The sequence below is a fragment of the Homarus americanus genome, unplaced genomic scaffold, assembly GCF_018991925.1.
Source record: "Homarus americanus isolate GMGI-L3 unplaced genomic scaffold, GMGI_Hamer_2.0 scaffold11022, whole genome shotgun sequence".
In the NCBI taxonomy this organism is placed as follows: domain Eukaryota; kingdom Metazoa; phylum Arthropoda; class Malacostraca; order Decapoda; family Nephropidae; genus Homarus; species Homarus americanus.
This window is the reverse complement of record NW_024737068.1, coordinates 16795339-16823081: the sequence shown is the minus strand read 5'-3', so window position 1 is coordinate 16823081 and position 27743 is coordinate 16795339. Positions and strand designations below refer to the sequence as shown.

General features: G+C 40.7%; 1 protein-coding gene across 27 annotated transcripts in view; it reads left to right on the top strand.

Annotated features, from left to right (window-relative positions):
• Positions 1-3967: 3967 nt before the first annotated feature.
• The window catches only part of LOC121873023 (E3 ubiquitin-protein ligase lubel-like), a 119800-nt gene continuing 96024 nt past the window's right edge, over positions 3968-27743 (top strand). For 23 of the 27 annotated variants that reach the window (XM_042376301.1, XM_042376315.1, XM_042376311.1 and 20 more), the window contains exon 1: positions 21419-21917. In XM_042376301.1, the coding sequence (XP_042232235.1) occupies positions 21810-21917 (108 nt within the window). In that variant the 5' untranslated portion in view covers positions 21419-21809. Of the gene's footprint in view, positions 4136-4207; positions 4794-21418; positions 21918-27743 lie in introns of those variants that run through there. The other 4 variants (XM_042376307.1, XM_042376304.1, XM_042376306.1 and 1 more) reach the window with 3 other exon arrangements.

Below are 27743 nucleotides of genomic sequence, written 5' to 3'. Positions count from 1 at the left end.
TCATAAATCAACACAGCTAAAATTATGGGACGTGAAATGGTCTGTCTACTAGCGATCAGCTGATGGGTTGATGGGTGGGGGGGTGTGGTGATGTGATGTGATGTGATGTGATATGATATGATATGTTTGACAGTTGATGCCAAGGTCTAGTGCTTATTTTTTATCTGTCCTTAAGAGTGACTTTAAGTTTTTCTCTTCTAAAATGTCACTGAACTGACATGTTCTAATTAATTTTATTACAAAGGACTAAAATTTTTATCTCTTGTGCAAAATATATGACGTTTATATTCAAATTATTTGCTGTCTTACAAGGATTTTAGCAATGCAAATTATATTCTAACTTTAGTCTGTGATATTATATAAGATAAAAACTGTAAGCCTATAACCACCCAACCCTGGCTGGGAAGATGGAGGGAGGTGACAGTGACACATTTGACAGTTGTGCCAAAGGTCTAGTGAAGTATTTATTTGTTTATTTATGTCCTTTAGCTGAGTTTTTATTTTTTGCTTATAAAATGTCACAGAAGTGATCGGGGAGAATATAATTTACATTGCTGGAATTCTTATAAGATAGTGATTAATTTGAATATAATCATGCTGTAGCTTACACTAGTCAAAAATTTTAGTAATCATTTAGTATATTATTTTGAGTACATGTACAGTACAGCTTTGCCCTTAGGACAGTGTAGCGTGTCCAGAGAAACATTAGGCGCGAATTTTAAAATATGATGCATCAGATTGACTCACACAAAATAGGAAAATTCGCTTTAAATTTAAACATTGTCCTTAATTGTGTGTGTCGCTTTAAATCAATAATCTTAAATTGAATCGCTTTAAATCAACGTTCTACTGTACTAGGTAAATACTGTACAAAATTCTTAAGTTTGGGATAAGACAAGTGTGTATGTATTGGCCTTTGTCCTTTTCATAAACTGAATTCAGAAACAAAAAAAATTTTGCCAAATTATTTTTGAGGTACACTTTCCCAAAAAAGTATCGGTCCCTTTTCTCATTGATACAATGTGTCACAATTGACGAATATTTCCGATCACTAATTGTTATTCTTGTATTATGTTGGTAAGCCTGCCTTCTTAGTATCTGTTAGGTTGCCAGTTATTATTTCTGTCATTTGTTGTAATTATGGTGAATCACCATGCTCCATCTTTAGTAGAATAATATAATGATATTAATGTAGCGAAAATATATCAATGACAGTCAGGGTGTTTTCTGCTGGAAATCCATGGCCAACACTAGTACCCGAAACTACTTGGAAAACCTCATCAATTGAGGTAGAAATATCAAAATGCAGTATATCGAAAGGTGGGCACGCGCAACTTTTTTATTTGCACCGCAACCGTAACTCTGCTGAAATAGTTGCGACGCAACTGCAACCATTTTCAAAAAGTTTCGTCGCAAGCGCAACCACAACTTAAAAACAAAATAAATAAACAAATACTAAAATAAAAACAATTGCCTATTTACAAGTAAAACAAAATATAATTGATACAAAAAAGTTAATATTATCAATATTTTATTACAAAATTACAAAAAAATGCCTCACTGCTACTGGCCTCAGTCTCAGTGGACTGTCAACAGTCTCAGTCACTTCAACTTCCTTGTCCATGTCCTGGTCGGCAGCGGCAGGATCACTGCTGCTGGCCACAGACTCCTTCTCCCTCCTCGTCACAAAACGATCCATAATACTCGTAATAACAAGAAACTGACGCCTTAACTGCAGTGCTACTGACTGGTTATGATATGAATCATTCCTCCCTCCCCTTCCCTCGCTGTAGTTGCCAAATTTCATCTTTCACATTAACTCTAGTTTCTTGAGTTAATAGGTGATGCTGAGTGTAAGGGGGAAGCTGCATGTTCTTTACCCCATTCTTTCAATACAACAATTGTCGGATGCTGAAAGTTAATTGTAATAACACTGAAGAAAGTATCAAAGAAAAACCCATTAATCATACTAATGTTTAGAAACTGATTTGAATATTCAATAAAACAGTGATGTACAAGAGACTGAAAAATTGCAAATGATGAACTGAAGGTGGAAGGTGGTCTAATACAGTTAAGGTAGATGTAATCATGAATTTCAAGACATATGCAACTGAAGGAAGAACATCAGATTGTACAGACCCCTCCACTTAAAATCCTATAATCAAATGCCAAAAAAGAATAAAACATCACATAATGGACTTGGCTACAGTTTCAACATTAACTTTTCCTTGGTATTGACCTACTGACACAGATAAACATACGAATATTCAGACACTCAATTATATGGTGGAGTTGGGTTAGACCTCAAGGTCTCGGCTCTAGATTAGTAATGCACAGCGAGATTTTAATCTGGCTTTACTGAGTATCTAATTGTGTTTATCATGGAGGTGTTGGTAGTACTGTAGTGCCTATAGAAATCCTGTTGTTGTTGGCAGGGATCTCCGTACATAGTGATGATGTTGATTCTGCTATTGGTGGGAAATGTTGATGTTGATTCCGCTATTGGTGGAAGTGATGATGTTGATTCTGCTATTGGTGGAAGTGATGGTGTTGATGTTGATTCTGCTATTGGTGGAAGTGATGATGTTGATTCTGCTATTGGTGGAAGTGATGGTATTGATTCTGCTATTGGTGGAAGTGATGGTGTTGATTCTGCTATTGGTGGAAGTGATGGTGTTGATTCTGCTATTGGTGGGAAATGTTGATGTTGATTCTGCTATTGGTGGAAGTGATGGTGATGATTCTGTTGGTGGCGGAGGTGGTGATGGTGCTGATTCCTCTATTGGTAGAAGTGATGGTGTTGATTCTGCTATTGGTAGAAGTGATGGTGATGATTCTGCTATTGGTGGAAGTGATGGTGTTGATTCTGCTATTGGTGGAAGTGATGGTGATGATTCTGCTATTGGTAGAAGTGATGGTGTTGATTCTGCTATTGGTGGAAGTGATGGTGTTGATTCCGCTATTGGTAGAAGTGATGGTGTTGATTCTGCTATTGGTGGAAGTGATGGTGATTCTGTTGGTGGTGGAGGTGGTGATAGTGTTGATTCTGCTATTGGTGGAAGTGATGGTGTTGATTCTGCTATTGGTAGAAGTGGTGGTGTTGATTCTGCTATTGGTGGAAGTGATGGTGATGGTAATGATGAAAATATTTAATGTACTGGTGATGGTAATGGTGTTATGGGTTGTACTAGTAATGGTGGTAGGGGTACTGGTAGTTGCATTAATAGCATAGGTTGTAATTGATGGTTATAATAATGACCCTTGTGCTGGTTGTATAGTAGTAATGGTTGTGAAAGCAGCGGTGGTTGTGGTATTACAAGTGATAACAGTGGTGGTAGTATTATAGTGATTGTTTTGGTAGTGGTAATGGTAACAGTGTTAATGGTGGTGGTGATGGTAGTAGTAGTTGTTGTGGTAGTTGCAATACAAGTGGCAATAGTAGTAGTAGAGGTGACAATAGGGGCAGTAGTAGTAGTAGTAGTAGTAGTAGTAGTAGTAGTAGTAGTAGTAGTAGTAGTAGCAGCGGTAATAGTGGTGGTGTTGGTAATAAAAGTGGTGATGGAAGCAGTAGTAGTGATAGTGGTAATAGTAATAGTAGTGATGGTGGCAGTAGTAGCGGTGGAACATGGTGGCAGTAGTAGCGGTGAAACTCGTAATGATGGTGGCATTAGTAGTGACAATAGTAATAGTGGTGGTGGTAGCAGTAGAAGAGGTAATAGTAATAGGGGTGGAATTGGCAGTAATACTGGTAATAGTAACAGTGGTGGTAGTGACAGTAGGAGTGATAGTGATAATAATAGTGGTAATAGTGGTGGTAGTGGCAGGAGTAATGGTAATGGCAATAGTAGTGGTAATAGTAATAGTGGTGGTGGTGGTGTAGACGGTACCTATATTTACACTCGGGGGTATTGGCGCCAGGCGGAGGCGTGAGCGTTGCAGCTGTCGCCCGCCGCCACGACTTCGCCACTGTCGCCGCCACTACCCCCAATCCTCCCACAACATAACACCCTCCCACCTACCCAATTCCATCCCTAAACCAGCCTTCTCATTACTCCAGCTCTACAACCAAGCTTAAGATGAAGTTGTGATTGAGTCAGGAGATGCTGGGATGCGCTAGGAGTGGCTGGAATAATGGGTAAAGTTGGGAGTAGGTACTGGCTAAGATCCAGAGACGGGTATTGGGGCAGGCCTAGCGCTCAGTGTCTCGACGGACGTGTGGCACGGTGGAGGGCGGGGCGGGTATCATTCCTCTCTTAATCAAGTTTTTTTTCCTCACTCATTTCCTCACTGAACTCATTCGAGGTACTCAAAACTCGAGTGGCTGGTTTGCTTTTTCCGCGTCAGGAGTGGCAAGCGCGGTAACTATACGCGCTCAGTGTGAATTAAAAAATAAATATCATCTAGTGAGTAACTTCTCAGGTGTGGTGGAGTGTGGGATGTAACTTCACACCTCAGTCTTTCAAATGACTCATGCATCTCAATTATACCTAGATTAACAAGTGAGTAAAACACAGGGGACTCAATTACACGAGTGAGTAGGACACGCCTTACTCATAATAATCAAGTGACTCATCTTAAGTGGGCCGCGTGGAACACAGCTAATTCACGGTGACTTACTCAACTCATCCGTGCAAACAGTGAGTTGAGCAGTGGTGTCGGAGGATTACGAGGAAGTGAGTAGTGCTTCAGGGACTCCCGAGCTATGACTGGAGGAGCTGGGTGAGGCTGCCTGATCTGCCTGCTTCCTTCAACACACCGCCGACATGTTCCGCCGTGGACTAGTCAAGGGCAAGGTGAGACAGACGGTGTGTCTACCTGTATCTGTACCTGTGTGTCTGCGTGTGTACCTGTATGTCTACCTGTGTATGTACCTGTGTGTCTACCAGCGTTTGTACCTGTGCCTTGTGTGTGTGTCTACCCGTGGTTGTGTACCTGTGTCTATTTGTGTGTACCTGTATCTACCTGTGTGTGTGTGTGTCTACTTGTGTGTATACATGTGTAGAGCCGTGACTACCTGTGTGTGTGTACTTGTATCCACTTGTGTATGTGTGTGTGTGTACGTGTGTGTGTTATTTATATTCATTTATATATCTTGAGTGTATATCACTGCTGCGTGGAATAAGTTGTGTAGGTGTATGGATACCTTAACAGTGTGTATTTCTGGGATATATATATATATATATATATATATATATATATATATATATATATATATATATATATATATATATATATATATATTGATAAAATCACACTGGAAAAAGGTAAACAATGGAGCACCTGTGCTCCATTGTTTACCTTTTTCCTGTGTGATTTTATCAAGATTTATCTTATCCACGTTTTTATAGTGGATCTACATGATGTATGTATATATATATATATATATATATATATATATATATATATATATATATATATATATATATATATATATATATATATATATATATATATATATATATATATATATATATATATATATATTGTGTGTATGTGTGTTTCTGACTATTGTTTTAGTCAACCACCTTAGCACAATGAATTATCCCACTGATTACGATGACCGAGTACGAGAAACAAATTCCTTAGTACGATGAGTTAACCTCACGAATACATCTGAACCTTTTGAATCGTACTCAGGGTATGGTTATATCATCGTAATCAAGTTTTGTTAAATCATCGAACTCGGGGGGTTAAATCATCGTACTCGATGGTTGGTTAAATCATCGTAATCAATGGTTGGTTAAATCATTGTACTCTGGGGTTAAATCATCATACTGAAGGAGTTATATCTTCGTACTCAGGGGATTAAACCATCATACTCAGGGGGTTAAATCATCGTACTCAAGGGCTGGTTAATCGCATGTAAGATGATGTTGATAGAGAAAATAAAACTACAGTGACCTTGAGCTGTGAGGTGGATCCATCTGCTCCAGTTCAACCATGTCCTTGTTTACCATCCAAAAACCCGTACTAGTTCTCCTCCTATATATTGATCTGTTCTTGTCGCCTGTATGTTGTTTTTTAAGTACGGTATATTCTGGAGAGGTGGTGAGGTAGGAAGTGAGAGGAGTGGTCAGTTGGCACCATAAACCCTCCTCTCTTTCCTTCCGCCTCCCATTCTCCAGCTGACATAACCCACCTGGTGTTTTACCGGGGAATCTGACTGGGACTCTGCTATGCCCGCGATTAACTTGACAACCTCGGCTGATTCTGTTATTTCTCCATTCCAAGTTGACACTAAATCCCTCCCTGTTCCCCTTCCTAAGCTGATACCTACACCACCTATCTTCCATTCCCCAATTGGAAATAGCTACCCCCCCCCCTTCCTTTCCATCACCCCTAACCGGCGCCGGACATCCCCACGATCCCCCCCACAGCCCAGAGTGACACACATACAAGTGCCAACACTCACTGCCCGTCTCCTCTCCCATGGTACACGCGACCCGTTTCTGCCACCACTCACACCTAGTCACTCCTTGCACCTACCAGTGACGCGACACACCCATGCACTCCCATCACCCGCAGGCCTCTCAAGCACCAGGCGCCACACTCCAGCCTCTCTCACCACCTCCACCGCTAGCTCCCAGTGCCATCTCTCCACACACACACACACACACTAGGAGGGGTTGATACACTTCCATTCATTCCCACACACCAAGGGGATAATTCTCCCTCACACACTAGGGAATTAAATGGATCTCTACAACCAGCGCTGCTACACAACTATAGGACGACACACCCACGTACCCCAGACGACGCCTCCGACGCCCGCCACCACAGTACCTCTGCCATGATGATAATACCGAAAGAGGGTGGACCAGGTCTTCCTTCTCTCTGTTCCCTTATTCTTTTATATACTGTACATCTTATCTTTATTTATTCAGTTTTTGCTTTCTTCTCATCTTCTATTTCTTCAATTCTTCTTCGTCCTCTTTTATCGTCCTTATTTCATCCATCTTTTCCTTTTTTCTTCTGACCCTTCTTTCCTTCCTCCACCTCCTTCCTCCAACACATTGTGGTGAGGTCTTGTCATCCTCTTCCTGTTTCCTCTTATCTTTTACTCACTATTCCTTCCCCTTCTTCCTATTCCCGTTTCACTTTGTCTCTTTCTTACAAATTCTTTTTCTTTTCAACTCCCTCATCCACCTCCTTCCCTCTCCTTCACCATCATTATCTCTCTCCTTCCTATACACCCCACACCTCATTCATCACTTCTCTTTATCCTCATTCTTTCCTTACTCTTTATCTCCCCCTCTTTCTATTTAGTTTAGTTTAACAAATATATTGACAAAGCTTGTAGTACAGTTTGCCTATTCTGAGTAATTCAGTCAGGTCTTGACACTGAGGGTGGTATCACTTCTCACTGCCATGCAGGACAGAGGTTCATACACAAAGGAATAGATCTTATTCATTAACAGCTATATATGTATAGAGGTCAGATTCATGTGGGTTGATGTCACTGTTCACTGCCATGCAGGACAGAGGTTCGTACACAGAGAAATACATCATATTCATTAGCAGTATATATAGGTCAGAGTCACGTGGGTGATGTCACTGTTCAATGCCTTTCTCTATGTTGATTGGATCTCCAGCTTATTTCACCTAATGATTAAACACCCTTACGCTACCTGGGGGTTAGGTTAGGTTGTATTAGGTTAGGTTAGGGTAGGTTGGATTAATTTAGATTAGATTATGTTAGGTTATGTTATGTTATGTTGGCGAGATTAGGTTAGGTTCGGTTAGCTTAGCTTAGCGTTCGGGTGTTTAATCGTCAAGTAAAATAAGCTGGAGTGTTTAATCTTCAGGTGATCCTTTTTATCTACTTATCCCTTAACCCATTAGTCTACCCCTTGAGTGTTATCTGTGTTTACCATTCCGTTCCATCTCCCTCTCTTACCTTTCACATTCCCCCTGCGTGTAAACAGACTTATCTTGGGCTCCCTGATAGTGACAATCTGTTAAGAGGTTTGTCAGTAGGTAGGTGTGTGTGTGTGTGTGTGTGTGTGTGCACCTAGACCGCTAGATAAGACAAGTTAGAGATAGTTACCATGCAAGCGGGCCATGACGACATTTGCCTATAGCCGCGAACACTCGCCAGATTGATGCCAGCTCTCAGGAAGATTGCTTACAAAGTTGTGAGAAAATTCACACGGACGAAAATATATATATATATATACAGTATATATATATATATATATATATATATATATATATATATATATATATATATATATATATATATATATATATATATATATATATATATATATATATATATATATATATATATATATATATATAAATATATTTGCTATAATAGGAACGTCTGCTAAATATAATCAGAAATAAAATATCAACTGTGCCCCTTTCTTGTTTCACTGTCATACACTCTCTCCCTTTACCTTCATTCATACTCTTCCTCCCTTCACTCATACACTCTCGCTCCCTCTTTCCCGCCACTCATACACTCTCCCTTCACTCATGCACTCTCCTCTTACTCCACAATCCCTCCCTCTTACTCCACAATCCCTCCCTCTTACTCCACAACCTTCCTCCTCTCCCTCCACAACCTTCCTCCACTTACTCCACAACCCTCTTCCTCTTACTTCTCAACCTTCCTCCTCTTACTCCACAACCCCCCTCTTACTCCACAACCTTCCTCCTCTCCCTCCACAACCTTCCTCCACTTACTCCACAATCCCCTCCTCTTGCGCCACAACCCTCTCCTCTTAATCCACAACCCCCCTCCCATTACTCCACAACCCTTCCACTTACTCCCCAACTTCCCTCCATTTACTCCACAATCCCACTTTCATGTACTTCACAGCCACTCGCTACAGACGCCGACTGGCACACACACACACACGCTACTACTACTACTTTGCTGTCATTCGGAATCGAGTATGACGATCATCCAGCTATGATACAATATTATGAGTTATTAAAGACGTTACCTTCGTTGGTGAGCTCTGAGGTGATTAAAGAGACCGATACGGGACCGGCAGTGCTGTCCACAGATGTTGCACGTGTGGAGGGCTACATCTGGTGCGGGAGGGGCAGCGGCAACGTTTTTCCGGCGTTGGCGTTTGTTTGCCTCGGTATGCAGTCGGTATGCTCCTCCAAGTGTTACGGTGTGGAGTATTCGTCTCCCAGGTGAGGGGGTCGCTTTGGCGCTTTTTCAGGTTTGTCTTAAGACTATCCTTATACCTATTCAGTTGCCCGCCAGTGTTACATTTACTTTTCATTAGTTGACTGTAAAGTAGCTGCTTTGGTAGTCTACTGTCGTCCATGCAGGTAACATGGCCAGTCCAGCATAGTTGTTCATGGATAATGGTAGCCTCGATGCTCCTACAGTTGGTGTCAGCGAGAATATTGGCATTTGTTCTCTGGTCTTCCCAGCGAACTCGGAGGATGGAATGTAGACTACCTTGGTGAAAGTTTTCAAGTGCCTTAAGGTTTGCCTCCTGTATGTGACCCATGTCTTGCTGCAGGGTAGGGAGGACCACTGTTCGATATACGTGCAACTTTGTAGATAATTTCGGCTCCCTACAGCTGAAGACATGGGTACAGATTCTGCCAAAGGCTTGAGATGCACATATGATCCAATGTTGAATCTCTTCATCGATGTCCGCGGTGGTGAACAGGTGGGTAACATTAGATAGGGTGGTACCGTTAAGCTGGATGCAGATGCAAGGTGTGGCTGAACCAAGGGCAGGCTTAAAGAGAATCTCAGTCTTACGTACATTCACCTCAAGGTCGAAGTGTGCATACGCGTCTGCATAGGTGTTCAGGATCTCCTGTAAGTCGTGTTCAGTGTGAGCAACAAGGGTGAGGTCGTCTGCATACTGAAGCTCAGTAATGGAAGCTGCCGGCACCCTTGTTCTTGCCTGGAGTCGTCTTATGTTGAAAAGATCCCCCTTCACCCGGTACTCAATGTTTACCCAGCTGGCTAAATTGGCACTGGCAAGAGTAAGGAATGCAGCCAAGAAGATGGAAAAGAGAGTTGGTGCCAGTACACACCCTTGTTTAACCCCTGTTTGGATGGGGAAGAACTCTGACTGGGTGTCGTTGTGCAGGGCACTGCCTTTCATGCCATCTTGGAGTTGCCTCACAATGGCGATGAATTTTGGTGGGCAGCCAAAACGGCTGAGGGTCCACCAGAGGGCTTCCCTGTTGACCGAATCGAAGGCCTTGGTTAGGTCGATGAAAGCCATGTACAGATCACGACGCTGTTCTCTGCCCTTTTCCTGTATCTGGCGGGCAGCAAAGATCATGTCAGTGGTGTCACGTGATGGAAAACCACAATGAAATTCTGGAAGTTTTCCGCCTCAGGAAGAAGTCTGTTTAGGAGGACTTGAGCGATAATCTTGCCAGCTACGGAGAGCAGCGGGATCCCACGGTAGTTGCCACAGTCTGACCGGTCCCCCTTGTTCTTATAAATATTGACAATGTAGGTGTCTCTAAGAGCTTGGGGGATTTCCTCCTTTTCTCATATTTTCCAGGAGAGAGTGGAGATGGCTGGTAATAAGAAATCCTCCCGCTTTATACATCTCGGCTGGGATTCCATCAGGCCCTGAGGCTTTGTTATTTTTCATCTGTTTGATGGCAGTAGCTACCTCATCCAGGGATGGAGGATAGCTGAGGTGGGTCAGCTCTGGATGCTGAGGGACCTGCTGGGTAGTCAGGACATCCACATCGGTGTTTCGGTTGAACAATGAATGGTAGCGCTCTTTCCAGCACTGAAGGAGGTCTTCGTCGTCTTTTATTATGTGGTTACCGTCAGATGAGCGAAGGGGGGCTGCACCACGAGTGACTGGCCCATAAAATGTTTTAATGGAAATGAAAAGTTCTCGCATCTTGTGCTGATCTGCAAGTTTTTGTGCTTCACATGCTTTATTTTCAAGCTAATTGTTCTTTAGATTGCGAAGTTCCCGCGTTTTCATTGTGGATTTACATGATATATATATACAGTATATATATATATATATATATATATATATATATATATATATATATATATATATATATATATATATATATATATATATATATATATATATATATATTTTGTGTCTGCACCTACTGTATACTCGTACACTACGCATAACTGGTTTCTAAAAATACAGGCACATGTAACTTCCTTTACCGTAACTGTAACTATACATGACATGTTTCTGTAGTGATTAAAATGTAATAACATGAGCTTACTGGAGATGGTAGGGGAGTGTATGGGTGGTGGAGGCGGTGGCCTTGTCTGGTTGGGTCGGGCGTCACGGGCAGCCCCACATTTGGCAACCCGCCTGCAAAAAACAGACATCCGGGACCAAAATGAAACCTAACTGGGGGCTGCCACCGAGTCACTAGGTAGACCTGTTGAGTCTTCTCCACTTGACGTCCAGAATAACACTCATACACAGATACAGGATTTTTACTTCCAGATACTCCTCCTGCTGCTCGGGATATACAACTGATATCTACTTATCGCCGTGGATAGCATTAGTATTGATATAAAATTGGTTTCCCCTCACCTGCCGCTTAAGATAACACTTCTATTACATAGCCGAGTCACATCCATCTGACCCCCAGGAAAATACAGATATAGAGCTGAATAAAAAGTTCAATCCACCAGTTGCTCAGGACACTGGCATTGACTTAATCTGAAGAACCTGTACCATCTGCTGCCTAGGATAGGACTGACGAAGAGCCTGAAGGTGCCAGAACATAAATAGTAATTATATGACTAAGGCCTGTGCAAAACACTCGGTAAAATAACTTAAAAAACATATAGATTTTTTAATTCACGTATTTATTTAGCCTATTACATATACCTAGTGAAAACAATAATATTAAGATGGGTTCATTATGACTGTTAATTTTGTCTTCCAACCTGGTGCTACAGAATCATTTCTTCAAGGGTGAGTCTTAGTGTAATTTTGGGGACGTTATTCTAATACTTTAAGTAAGTCAGATGTGTTCGTACATACAGGGAGTCCTGTACGCGAGAAAATTTCACGTACACTAACCATTGGGAATCCTGATTTTTGGCTTCAGTAAGGATGAGTTTGAGTTATATTGTCCATTCTTAGCTCTTGAAAAATAAAAATAAACATAAATGAAATAATAAATACCTGTATGTACAGTACTCCTCCTAATACTGTACTATACTATTACTTTCTACTGTACTACTACTACTAATGAAAATAATAAAGGAATAATAACAATATAATTTACATAAAATGATAAATTAACTCTTAAAAGATCAGTCACACAGTATTACCAGTACCACTTCGAGACATCAGTAAAGCTCGGATAAAATGTCAGCCGCTGTACTCGAGCGCTGATGGATGCGAGGCGACGTGAAGGTCGAGTTTTTCAAGTCCCTCCTCCGAGTGATTTACGAAGTTACGACTCCTTAAGAATTATTGGATTCTTAAGATTAAAGGCCACGGGAATATCGTCTGTCTGTCTGCAGGAGTAACAAATAAGACATTCATCTTGTTGTACCTGTATAATCATTGAGAGAAATGATAATGATAATAATAGTAACACTTATAAGGATATTGACAGTAAATGATACTATAATAATAATAATAATTATATTAATAATAATAATAATAATAATAATAATAATAATAATGATAATAATAATAATAATAATATTAATATTAAAGAGGACAACAACAACAATAATAACAACAATGATAAAAAATAACAATAGTAGTGTGTAATAATAATAATAATAATAATAATAATAATAATAATAATAATAATAATAATAATAATAATAATAATAATTAACGGTTTATTGAAAGACCATGGCAGCCGGAAGGCTGAGAATATACAGTTACATAATTGGGGAATGGGTCTCTTGATTTACAAATAATATACAAGTAACATAAGTGATACAAATATGATATATAATAACTAGGTGGGGAGAGGCTCAAACTACAGGGCATTTGAACATAGAGACAGTGCAAAAAGTAAGATTGACTGGGAGTGAATACACTGGTTGATTACAAGTTATTGATAATTTTTACAATGGTTGGGACTGGGATGTTCTTATAGCGACCAGTTCGTGCTCTTATGGGCTGGATGCGGTTGTGGTGTCGAACAGCAATTCTCGGACGAGGGATCTCGGGTGGTAGTAGGAGCCGGTGTCGAGGATGGTACAGAAGCTTCTCACCAAATTTGCAGATGAGGTCGTGATGATGGTCAGAGAGAGCCGAGAGGGTCAGTGTGTTGAGCGTTTCTTGATATGTGGAGTAGGAAGGGGAGAGAATAATCTTGCTGCCCTCTTTTGCACCTTTTCTTGGTGTTTACGTTGTTTGGCATTTAGGGAGGAAGACCGGGTTGGGGAGGCATAGGTGAGCTTGGGAAGTATGAATGTTGAGTAAACACTGAGGAACTCGGGCGCAGGAACTCCGAGGGACTTGAGTCGGCGGAGGAGGTGAAGATGGAAACTGGAGGAATTGACAACTTCACTGACGTGTGATTTCCAATTTAGTTTGTTGTCTATGGTGACGCCAAGGAGCTTAGTGGAATTTACAACCTGGAGTGTGTTGGGACCTAAAGTAATGGAAGGGGGGTGGGACAACGTCGGAGGAGTGGTTGATGTGCATAACCATGGTCTTGGTATGGTTGATGGTGACATGGTTGTTGGTGGACCAGTTTTGGAGACTGTTCAATAAATCCTGAAGGGCGGTATAGTCGGGAGCAGAATTGTTGACACTGATCCCAATGGTGGAGTCTTCGACATATTTCCAGCGAGCAGGGGTTTTTCTTAGGGCATCATTGATAAGCATAAGGAAGCACCACAACCACATCCAGCCCATACGAGCACGAACTGATCGCTATAAGAACAGCCCAGTCCCAACCATTGTAAAAATTATCAATAACTTGTAATCAACCAGTGTATTCACTCCCAGTCAATCTTACTTTTTGCACTGTCTCTATGTTGAAATGCCCTGTAGTTTGAGCTTCTCCCCACCTAGTTATTATATATCACATTTGTATCACTTGTGTGTGTGTGTGTGTGTGTGTGTGTGTGTGGTTGTGTGTGTGTGTGTGACCCTTAGTAATGACCTACACGAGCATAGATAAGAGGAAGATCCTTAATTCGTACACTACAAGGAGTTTTTACAGTATGTGTTGTTACGAACCCCGCCACCAATTGTCATGATCTACCTACCCAGCACTACGAACCACGCCATCTATTGTCCTGATCTACCTACCCAGCACCACGAGCAACGCCATCTAGGGACGAAACACGAGTATGACTCGTCTTAGTTACCACTCCCGGGTTTCCCTTCTCCATATCCTGGTTGTTGCGTCACCTACTCAAAGTCTTCTTTGTCAGCTCGAGTTCGAGGAGAGTTCAGTTCACTCTGGGAAGTGACCACAGGATCACCTATCCTGGAAACCTACGGCACAGTGACTACCTACCGTCTTCTACAATACTCAGCCTTGCTCGTCAGCCATCTCAGCTCCGCACTTAAGTATTTGTAATCTTATATTGCCTCCCCCACGTCCACTTGCTTCAAATTATTGTATGTTGTATAAATATGTATATACTGTTAATGTTTAGGTTAAGTATGGTTAAGGGTAAATTATAGAAAGCTGAATATTATTTTAAGGAATTTATGGTACTTTATTATACACAACAAAAACTCGCATCCTTTGTCTACCCTTTTATAGTCCGATTGTCTTTGTTTTTTTTTTGTTGTTGCCTGTTGGGATCTGGGTAGACTTTTAACTATATTCTAAATCCCCAACTCGTAACAGTGTACATGACTGTATGACAGTACACACCTTTAGAAATACAACCTGGTACTCTGTATAGCTTCCAGGAAAAATCCGAATATCCCTTAGAAATATAGGTTCTAAAAGGGCCTTTAATATTTATAACAGAGAAGGGCTACAAATACTCATACACAGAAGTATAGGTCTAGCAGGGCCTCAGTTAGCCCAGCTTTGCCGTTCAAGGCCTTAGTGTGAAAAAACTGGCTGGCAGACTTGGCGGCCCACCACGGAAATGCCGGGTGGGGGCGTGAGCTGGGGAAGGATGGGATGAGGAAGAGACGTGGGGGTTGAGGAGAAAAGGGAAGAGATGGGGGTTGAAGAGGGAAGGGGGTTGGGGAGGAGTAAATTAGGGGGAAGGAGAGGGGGAATTGAGGTTGAAGGAAGTGGGGGGGGGGGATTTCGGGCTCTAAGGGGAAAGGAAGACGAGTGAACGTGTATACAGTATAACAACATTCTCCTTGATTTGTGGAGGTTTTCTGTTGTCCAGTGTGGAAACTACGTGTGTATCACCTGAAGATTAGACACCCCAGCTTGTTTCACTTTAATGTTACCTCAGGTCGCCTACCATGGGGTGAGGTTGGGTTGGGTTAAGTCAGGTTATGATGGGTTTGGTTGAATCGGGTTAGGTTAGTGTTAGGGTAGGTTAGGTTGGATTGGATTGAGTTAAGTTCGGTAAGGTTACTGTAGGTGACCGCGAGGGTTGGATAAGTTAAGTCAGACTTAAGTAATGTTTAGTTAGCGTCAGGATAATTAATATTTAGGTGAAATAAGCTGGGGTGTCTATATCTCCAGGTGGTCCTTACGACTTGGTGGACAATGTTTAAAGATCCCAGGTAGACGAAGTACACCAAAGGGAACGAAGGTGAGGGGGATGTTTGTGGAGGTGGAGAAAGAGAAAATATCATGAGAAACAGGATGTCCACCTCTCCCATGATGGAGGTGTTTGTAGAAGTGGAGAGGAGGGTGGGTGTTTGTGTAGTTTTTAAAGAATATAGGAACGATGGAAAGGGAAGGGGTCGTGGGCACAGGGTTTTCCTGGGAAGGGAAGGGTGATGTTCATGTGAGGAGGAAGAAGTGAAAGGAAAAAGGTGTCTGGAGAGAGAGAGAGAGTATAAACGATGGATCTCAGAGCTATAAACACTACAAACAAAAAACAAATGAAGAATATAATATCACTATATGGAATCAAGTTTTTGCTGTACATTGAATAAATAAAAATCGACATTTGACAATTCTGAAGCGTAAATAAGTTAATAAAATTAGACAGTTGAAAAATGCAACGAAACAAAATTGAAAAGCTTTGGTAATTACCCCACATGTCACCAGCTGGCTCTCCCTACTGACTCACACCTTTTCTGGTGACTCATACCTCGTTTCAAGTGACTCACGGCAGCGACAAGTGACTCAGGCGTCGTTTTGAGTGACTCCGGTATCGTCAGGTGACTCGCGTAACACCAATCATCAATGTGACTCGTGAATTGTCAGGTGACTATTATATCGTCAAGTGACTCACGTATCAAGTGACTTATGTATCAAATGACTCACGCATCGTCAGGTAATTCACCCTACTGACTTAGTGTCGCCATCCTGCCATCCGGGATTACATATACTTCTCGATAACGCCCCTTGAGCTGTTTTTGTCAACAAGGCGACTGAAGAGTAACATTCCTTCAGCACTACTCTCACTTCCGTTCTCCTCCTCACCTCTCCCCTCTTTCCCTTCCTTGTGTTCTTTTTCACTTCCTTTGTCTTCTCTTCCTACCTCCTTCTGTCTCTTTTTTTACTCCCGTCTCTTTTTTCCCTGTCTCTTTTTTCCCACTGTCTCTTTCTTCCTTCCCCCCCTTTTCGTTTTGTTTCCCTTCTTCCCTCCGCCTTCTTTTCCCCTCTCGCCCCTTTTAATTCTCATTGTCTTCCCCGCCCTTCATCCTCCTCTTCATTACTACTGTATTCTGCCTCCAACTTCATTCCAATTGACTTCTTTCTCACTCTTCTTTCTTGTACCATCTCCTCCACCTTTCTTATTTCACTTACTTGTTGTTCCTCCATTACCTGTTTTTACCTGTTGTGTTTTATCCTTATCAATCTACTATATTCCCAATCATCTTACCTATTTATACCTTTCTCTTCTTATTTTACCCGTCCTTACCCTACCCTATACCCTACTGCTCACTTTACCCTTCCACCACCCTACCAACCCACCCACCATCTCCCCACATACCCATCCTCCACCACCCTCCACACAGTCAACTTATCACCACCCACATTTTACCTGTGCACTTCACCACGTGACTCAGACTACAGACTATGCAGCGGGGGCCATCTTGGGTGGTAGAAATCGATGGAAAGGTTTACGTGTGATGGTTGGGTGTTTGAGGGTGAAAGGTCGAGAGTGGTGTAGCAGACAGCCACCCAGATCCTGTGATTGTATGTCAGGGAATATTTAAGTGCTGTGGGAAAGAGGCGGGGAGGGGTGGGGGGGTGCGGGTGGATGGCTTGTATGTGTGGGGGAGGGGAGGGGTAGATGATGGGAGGTTTATGTATAGGGGAGGGATTAAGGGAAGGGATGGTGCAAGGCATATAGCTATGTATGTGAGAATGTCCAAGGGCCTGGCGGGAGGTGTGTTGGTTGAGGTAGGAGAGTGGTTTATGTGTACTTGTAAACACCAGTTGCACATGCCCTGTAGTGTCTCAAGATCAGACAGTCTGTTTACGGATTGCGGATCGAGCATTCCAATACGATGTCTCTTGATCATAAACTAACCACAACATTTTACTGATATAGTGTTGGGTGCACAAACATACAAGGGGAATTCCAACAGGTTGTCTTTCTACTAAATAACCAACAGTAATAAAAAAAACCCATTATGGATAAAAAAAAATAAGTTAAAATGTTGAACGGCAACTGCTCTCATTTGGTTATATGGACTCAAATTATCAAAGGTTGGTGCAATACGGGTTAATTTTATGGTCCAGTAAGTAGAGAACCATTATTCTCGCAATTACATTCTACCATTTTCCCTTTAAGTAGGCTACCACAAGTTCACAACTCCAGCAATGAACAGAACCAATGCAATATAAAACTTCCAACTTATTCTCTTTTAGTCGAATGGTTTAATGGTTGTATTTTCTCATTCATGGTTGTATTTTCATTTATGGTTTTTAATTACATTTTTTCCTTATTACGAGAGAGATGAACATTTCAATTGTGCTCAGTACATTGCTTCACCTAAAAGTAGTAAAAGGCGATCATTAATTTTGATAGGCAGAGAAGTATGAAGGCAGAAGGAAAAACGATTTTTATATCAAATTTCTTTTCATCTTCATGTCTCCTTTCACATTTTTCGGTATTTTCATTATTTCAATTTCCACCCCTTCTGTGTTTACACAAAGCGGCTTCAACAAAATAAATAACCAGTCTTCATCCTAAGAACAAGCAACTTCACTAGGGCCTAGGCAGAATATTAGTGAAATTAGTATACAGTATATTTGGAAGCTGCATTCGATATGCAATGCAGTACTAATAAACGGGATATGATTTTCTTTGTAGATACTCATTTGTTACGTCCAACGCAGCGTTTCTGGGGTTATGACTCGCTGTCGTCTGTCGTCCGGTTTTCAGTTCACTGGAAAATATGGACTGCGTACTCTATGGTCAGTGGTTTGATCAAAATGTAGTACGAATATTGAAATAGTGAACCGTGAGACAAGTGAATATAGTGCAACGCTGAAAATTAGGGAAATGAGTTCAAAGACTGCATATGGAATATTTTGGTAAGAGTTTTCTATTGTTTCATGACTTATTAGTCCAGAGAGAGAGTAGTCACGTAAAGGGAAACAGTTTTGGACTTTCATATCTGTCGGAAATCACTATAGTGTGTTTTTTCTCAGCTGAGAAAAGATGCTCCGCCCCCTTCTCAAGAATTACAGCTGTTTGGCGGTTTCAAATCTGTTCGATTTCGTCCTGAAGTAATGATGTATTTCTAAATGAATTTATTCATGATCGTTGGGATGACCGTTTCTGACGAGAAATATGTTTAGCTAAATTATATAAAGATACATACATTCATTATTTCAAACAAAAGTACGTAAGAAGTTTATCAGAAGTATTATACATGAATTAACTGTTAAACTCTGTTGCAAATTTACGCTTTCGGAGGATGCATTTAATATATACTTATATTTTCCAACAATAAGGCATACAAAGACAAATTACGTATCAGTAATACTACATTATACAAAAACTAACATTTTATAAGATTAGAATCACATTGAAATATTTCCCCGACCGTTAGCAGAGGAGAGAAATATGAAGTTGTTCGCAGTCGTATTTCGTTAATCCGGAAAGTTGTATTTTAAATAATATATAAATATTGCTACAACTGACTTGGGGTTAAGATTCGGTTGTGGACATGGACAGAATTGTATACTATTTTATTTATTTATTTATTTATTTATTTTTATAAGGCCCAGGAGGTTAATATTGACGACGTGCTGTTTGCAGTCTAATTTATTTTGATTGATTTTTTTTCTTACTATATTTTCATCAATGAGTTCGGATGATATTCATTTCTTGGGCAAATGCTTCGTTTGGTAGATAATTAGGCCCCCAGTCTCGCACTAGCGGCACTACTTCGTCTTATGCAGCGATAAAACGGCGAGGCTTAATTTTTATCCTCCTCACAATGTTTTGGTTACGAGGCTTCTCTCACGTCCACCAAAAACGTAAAATTACACCATATCATAGTACAGTAAGTTCTTTATGTTTAATATGCTGGGGAGGGGGGTGTGCTCTCCCCTGCTAGGAAGGTGGGTAAGGTTAAGTAGGTTTCTCTGGTTAGGTTGGTGCGGTCTCCTTCGGCCACCTGTGTTTCTTATGAACTAAGGTTAGGTTAGGTTTAATTTAGAAATAACCCCATTTTGAACGTTTGCCCAGTCTCCACTGTAAGACAGTGAAATTGCTGCATTTTAAAATTCATTTTCTATAAAAAATCGGCGACAGGCAAGTCGTCAATAATTACCGGCACAGGATATAGGTACGGCAGCCGGTGACTACTGCGTACTTTCCTCTTCTTAGGTAATGTTACAAGCAGTTGAGTGGTTACCTACGTGTGTGTTGGTATACGTACTCGATTTGGTGGTTGGGTTTAATGTTAGTGTTTTTAAATGTTTTAGAGGTAAAGTGTACTGATATAAGATGTATTTGATGTTGCTATACAGTATTATGTTATTGTTTGATATTTTTGTTATGTGATGCTCTATGTAATGTGATGTATTAAGATAAATGTGTTAAAAATAGTTGAGACGTGTGGAGGACGAGCCAAAATAAGCTCCACACTAAATAGTGGGAGGTTTGGAACCCTCAATCAGGCTACCGGTGAGTCAGACACGGTCCGGACTTCCAGTTCCAGGAAGGCTGACTTACCTTTGTTAAACTTGGGGACCACTTACTTAGGTTTTGTATATCGGTACTGCTTTAGTGATTAGATTAGGTGACCATTGGTTGTGTAATTGTGTTATATATGTGTGTTGAGAGCTTAAGGATTAGATTGTTACGACCATAATTTTGTTTGAAGAGATGAACCAGTAACTTTGAATGTTCGCTGCTCCAGATTATGAATGTACCAGATTGTACACGATTTTAGTTTATATTAATCGATAATTTGTCATGCAAAGTGCCACACTGACATTATAATTCACAGTAAATTACCTTAATTCATTATGTGTAATGTTAAATCTTGAAATGTCAACCCTAACCCTCCTGAAGCAGTCAACGAACCTGCTTCATTTGTTGATTGTTACCTATACTCACATAAACTTAAAATTACTGTTATATTAAGTTAAGCAATCCCATGTTCATATTCCATATTGTAATATAACTTTTAGTCATTAAACTATTAAAATATTATATGATTTCACAAGACCCTAAACCAAAGCTGCACTTAATTGATGAGAGCTTAATCGGATTTCAACTGAACCCATAAGCATTTTAGTAGCTCTGTGCACTATTAGGCCCTCCTGTGAAACATTGCAGTACTTGGCATAGCAGTAAATTCAAAATTTTCACGTAGACCGCTACATAATTTGCATTCTACGCATTGAAACAAGCGCTCTAGTGAGAAATATTTAAGAAAACATGCCATTTATTAAGGGCGCGGAAGTAAAGTTTAAAATAAATTACCGCCAAAGAATAAGATACATTGTCAGGTTGGTTAGGAGGTTGGTTCGAGTCATTTGCAGGCTTAAATGTTTTATTCCTTAACCCTTCCTCGCAGGATTCCAAGATCGTGCAGATTACAAGCTGGCGCGTAACTTACGGAAAAGCATGTTTCACCCACTTTGTACCAGCTGATGCCAGGACCCCAGATGTTCGTTAGCTTTGCCAGCCCGGATATGAGAGCTTAAGCTTATAGACCTTCGAGCAATCTTTATTTGCCCTTTCGTGAACCTAATTTGCTTCTTAAAGTAAGAACTCGGAGAGAAGTTTGCGGCTACATGATTCACGCTCATAAAACCGACAAGTCACTTGCTCTCACCACCACATTCATGGACCTCTTCCAATTGGATATTTTCCCCCCACCATCGAAGTGGCGGGGAGATTTTAGTTCAGTGTGGCCGCGGCCCTCAAGCAGTGCTGACAAGAATATTTTGGGTCCAAATGTTTATTTACTTTGTTCTACGAATCCTTGTAGTTATAAATTACACGTTGATAGATAAAAAAGAAGTGCCAGTCTTTTCAACATGTTAACTGGTTTGTGAGTCATTCATTTCTTCCCGTCATCAGGGTGATAATATAAGTGTACAGTATGTCCAGTTAAAAAAATGTGAGGTGATGACAAATCAATGGGTTAGCCACTACTCCTCGACCACGACCGCTAAGAAAGTTGTCGCTTTCTAGGCTTGATCAAACACTGCTGAAAATCCCGATGTAAGAGAGAAAACTAAACATAATCGTGAAAATATTATATAGAAAATAGAAAAGTTTGTTCTGTGCTTGTGAGAATTGTGGGAAGATGGTTGGTGCGCGGGATGTCGTGAGGCCACCAAGGGCCAAGAGTGAGGACAAGGAAAAGCCGTCTAAGCCGTCGCCCTTTACCAAGCGTAAACTCAGCATATCATTTGTAAGTGATGCTCTGAAGATTTTGAAAGTTATTATTTCGAAATAATGTGTACTTGTTTTAAGAAGGTTGAACTTTGGATCTTATCAGTGATGGACAACATTTTATTTAATTTTTGGTTATGTTTTAAGTATTGTGCTCTCCACTTTTTATGTATGAATTTTTTTTAATGTTGCTCCTATTTTTTCGTAATTATTTAATTTAAAATTACGAAAAACTTATCGAGTGAAGATTTTGAAGAAAAAAATCGTAACACACACATACGATTTTTTTTTCTTCAAAATCGTCACATTTTAAGACACTTTCATATCCAAGAGCGTTAGATGTTTGCCCTACCTGTTGGCACGAACCTACTGTACATGCAGTAAGTATACAATCTGGCGACTCTAGCAGGACAGCCAAAAGGTGTTTACATCACGTCAAAAAATGTTTGACGTGCTTTGGTCATCTCGAGTGACAAAATACGTTAAATTATGAAGTATTTCCCGGTATAATCTTGCAATCCAATTCAATTAGAAAAATATCGAATATATAGACCTAAATTGTAAATCTAATTTGAATGTCAGTGATGTATTGTCTTAGTAAAAAAAATCAAACGAAACGGCTAGCGTAAAATTCGCCATCACCGTTACAAGTGGAGACATGATCTGGGCATATTGTGTATTTGTGAGGTAGGGAGCTGAGGCTGCCAACGCACGCGTGGTGTTGTCCATTTTGGTCGCTGAGACTTGATGATGCAATGTCTTTTGTTTTCCAACACGGTGTTACTAAATACGTCTCCTCGCCACGCTGTTGAAAATCTACGGAGTGAAGTTAGGCACGGCTGGCCAGTATGGTGGTTTGTGTTGACCAGTTGTTTACCTCTGGCCGGTGGTACCCATTGAGACGATATAAACATTGCAACAGCATTCATAATTTTTAGGACTTATACGGTATATTTCTTGTCACCATAGAAAATTAAATATATATTTGTCTCCACACCAATGTTGATGGTTAACGATATAGCTGTAAAACAATCTTGTTATTGCAAATATAGCACCTGTAGATATTTTGCTGTTAGGAATTGACTAACATCAAAACAAGTAATGGGAATTGGAGTTGCCACGATGGTGAACTTGGCATTGTTATTATAAAAGGGGGAATTCTAGCGCGTCACCTCCAATGCACTGGTTAGGGTACATCGACCTACTTTTGAACTTTCTTGATGGAACAGCTCGTAGGTACAGTGTGCATAGGAAACAAGTTGAAGAATACTTAATATCAAATAAATGCACTACTTAATTTCAGTTTCTAATTACCAAAAGTTGACTTCTTATAACTTTCATTATAATAAGATAAAGTAGTCACAGTTAAATTTATATATACAGACTTTTAAAAAGAAATATACAGTACAGTAGTATTTAGCACTGTAGACTTCGCGCATAGTTACATCTTTAAATATTTTGAGTTTATCAATAAGTTTTACGAGAAATGGCACGCATATTTATAATGAGGCAGCTGCACGATTACAGAAGAATCTACGAGGCTATCGCATGATTTTCTCTTCACGTTAATAATTTCTAGTAGCTTCAGTAGAAACTGTAGCCAAACCTTTGTCATTTTGGTATTTATAATGTGTCCCCAAGATATTTTTCCCGTCTCGTTTTATATTGTTCACCTTAATGAATTTATATATTTTGACGATAATGTAATGACGTGCGCCAGCCGAAGCCTTTATTTATACTAGAGGAGGTGTAGATAACTTACAGTGTAGCCGAGGGTGTACTGCGGGAAATGGAGAGCCTGTATTACCTGGTGTTGGCAGTATTCCCTAGAGGAGACCGTCGTTCACTCGTTTAGGGGCATCGTCGACCTCCAGACCTACCTGGGTGTCCCAGTTTCACACGCAAGGATGGCGCTGCTGAGGTATGGTCTCAGTGTCAGGTGAGGAATGGCACTGTTGAAATATGGTCTCGGTGTCAGGTGAGGAATGACACTGTTGAAATATAGTCTCAATGTCAGGTGAGGAGTGGCACTGTTGAGGCGTTGTTTCTGTCTGACTAGGGGTGGCAGTGCTACTGATGTGACATCGTAACTGTCGGACGGGGATAGCGATACTACAGAAACAGTGATCACAAACAAATGCTATTGTGTCACTAGTGCCATGCCACCGTGACTGAGGCGGAAGTTGATTCCAGCTTAAGGGATTGTGGATTGACATTTCACTGTACTTCCCTGCCCGTTTCGTGTAGAATTAATCTACTGCAGGAAACTATGTCTTCAGGGATGTCGAATGGGTACAGCGCTCGTCTCCTGTCAAGGGTCGCTGGTTCTCGCCGAGGGCACCCGCAAACATATCCAGCTGTGAATGGTTACTAAACCTTACAGTTAGAGAAGTGAAGGCTGTCGGGTGTACTGCCTCCTTGTGCACAGTATGTTGTATCCACACTGGGACCCACTTTAACTTTTCTCCAAACTTCACCCACAGAGTTCATGTCTTGAGCCATTATGTCTTAAGTTTTCAATCGATTGTTCTCAACCTCTTAAGTGATTGTATTCAGCCAATGAAGTACAGGTATTTTTCAGCTATTGTGATTATTATATCTTTAATCTCTCATATGATTGTCTTAAGCCATTCAATTGACATTACAGTACTTCCATATGAGCTGATTGTATCTTTAGCTAAGGAGTTGAATATTTTCTTTCATTGAGTTGATCATGTCTTCAGCAGTGGCGTATTCTTAATGAATGCAAGGCAGGCATTGCATTAGCTGCTTGGTGTGAACCCGTGGAGTGCAACTAATACTTCCAAGATACTTTTGCCCCTCCCCCCCCCCACCACTTTCGTAACGTTCCAAAAAGTGCTATATTGACTTCGAATTCCTTATATGGCCTCTAAACAACCTTTAATTTTGATTTGTTAGAATGTTTCCCTGTCTCAAAAACATTTAGTTCAGTTTCCCACAAGTTATCTTGTTTCACTTAGTTTTAACTAATGAATAACAACTGCGGACTATATGGTAACTATACTTCGCAGTTTGTAGTACAACTACATGTGTTTTCATATACACAAAAGGGAAATAAATTTTAAGAATCTTTCAGAATCCGAATCTTGTATCTTCTACCCGTCCCCTGACGAAACCTTTTAAACTTAAGCTATCAAAGGTTGGCGCCTTGCCACCCTACGATGATTGTCCATTAGCTGCCGTCCATACACCGCTCCCGACATTCCCCTCCTGTGTTTATTATGGTAAACCTCCGTGTTTTTGTGGTGTTCTCCCGCTGCTGTGGACCTGTCATGACTCACAGTATCCCCTCGTCTCGTGACGCATTATGGTATTTATGTTTCCTTTTGAGACAGACAGGCTTTTGTGTGCTATTTTTGGCAGCTTTTGTTAGTTCAACAATTCCCGCCTCTCCTGAATGATTAGCGAACAGTTGTTTTTCTTCTCGAGGGAGTTCTTTTTCAAATACTTCCCATAAGCGCTGTCGAGCGTATGGCGAATTAACACTAAGATACCTTTTAACAATACTAACTGATCCTTGTTATTCTTTGCCTTTTCCTGTACAATTACTTGATTATCCTACGCCTGATAAAACATCTTTATTCATATTCACTCATTTTCAACGTTTTGTTTCTTATAATAGAAATAGGCTTCTCCATATGTTTAGGCCTACTGAGCACGTTTGAATCCTAGTAAATTCACCCGTCCATTTGTTATCTGTTCCATTCTTGGTCTTTATATATTTTTGTAATTAAACCGAGCGTCGCCTTAGTCAACTCTTGATTTTTCCTCGTGCAATAATGGCCTCACCGGTTACTAGCTTTGAGACATCACCCCCGTTTGTACCCGACCACCGAGATGGACTCCGCTTTAAGCTCTCACCCGTTTGTATCCGACCACCGAGAAGGACTCCGCTTTAAGCTCTCACCCGTTTTTACCCGACCACCGAAATGGACTCAGCCACCACTGTCAGTCTGGCTAAGCTTTGTTGACATTCACCAAAAGTCTCGGCAGTATTTTACGTATTTCACCGACTAGAAACACGCCGAGTGCATACTGACTGTTGTTGGTAAAGGGAGAGGTCCTTTGGTAAGTGCTAACGTCGTATAGTGTAGCGGAAGTTTGTTATTAGGTTGTCGAGAGTAATGTGATCTAAGTGGTGGATTATATGAACGGTATATACGTGCTGTAGCCATAGTTATTTAACGTTTTTTATGGATGGATCCGTAGGAGAAATAAAGGTAAGAATGAGTGATAGATGATTTGGGTCACCTGACGAATTACTCTCTCCCACTTCACTTCACTTTAACGCTATATTGTATCTAGGGGTTTGGTTATCGTAATTATGGTTAATTTGAACCTGACCGTACTCATCTCCTAGGAAATTCTGTTGTGACACATGATATTGATGAATTAAGGTAAATGCTGTTAAATGCCCACAATACTTGCTCAGCAGCTCTATACCTACAGTAATAATATTTACAATCACTGCATTAGGCCTACTGTCATGTAGCCTAGTGTACAGTATGTCCCTCTTGCATCCGCTTCGGCGGTAGCATTACTCAATGTCTCGTGTGGAAAATGTCATGTTGGTTGCCGTGATTACACGAGTAGGATAATAGATTTCCTTCGGTAATCATGGACCATCAGTATAAATATAACAATGGCATCACTACCATGGTTCATGAGTTTGGTGGGTCTCAGTGCAGCATTGATTTGAAACTGTACTTGGGCTAACTAAGTATGCCTTATCTGATTTCCGACAAGACAACCTAATATTTGTGCTACAGTATTTAGCTCTTGTCTTTGGTCATTTATTGTCCATAAGGGCAGAGCGCAGCAAGAGAAAAGGAGAAAGAAAGAAATATGAATGAATTTATGCTGCTGCCACCTGGTTGGGGAGGCAGCTATAGCCACTGTTAATACAATTTACAAGCACCCTAGTATTTTTAATTAATAAATTTGATGGTATCCTGTTGTTTGTAGAAAGATATATTGTATTTTTCAAGGTGTCGGAATGTTAACATTTTGTGTCAGCCGTAGAAACGTGTGTGTGTGTGTGTGTGTGTGTGTGTGACTCCGACTGGACTTTTTTTTTCCAAGAGAGCAACATCACACGGGAACTTACTTTTATACCAGACGCATCCTGTCATTATTTACGTGAAGGGATGAGGCAAAATCTCGGGATTGTAATTATTTGGAAAGGAACGAAAATAAATTTAGGTTCTTCTGAAGAAAAATAGGATTCGTGTGTTGAAGCCTTCGTTCATACTGGACAAAGAATCACTCTGTGTGTGCCACGTTCCCTGTTGATGCTTTCCAAGATTGTCAACTCTCCATCAAGGGCCTTTTTTTTTCCAGGCTGCTTGTTTGTTTTCGTTGGACGTTTACCTTATTGTCAGATGCTTGTGATGTTAAGATCTCACTTGAAGGTAAAGCCAACACATGTTACTTCTCTCTCTCTCTCTCTCTTTGATGAAAATGACGTATTTTCATTCATTGATTTCATTGATATGAGTAAGTGTGTGTGTGTGTGTGTGTGTGTGTGTGTGTGTGTGTGTGTGTGTGTGTGTGTGTGTGTGTGTGTGTGTGTGTGTATGTGTATGTGTGTGTGTGTGTTTATTGCCATTCCAATATTATGAAGACTGGCACTGCCCTCTAGATTGTCACTTCCCCCTAGACTGTTACTGCCCCTAGACTGTTACTGCCCTCTAGACTGTCACTGCCCCTTGATTGTCACTGCCCCTAGACTGTTACTGCCCCTAGACTGTTACTGCCCTCTAGACTGTCACTGCCCTCTAGACTGTCACTGCCCCTTGATTGTCACTGCCCCTAGATTGTTACT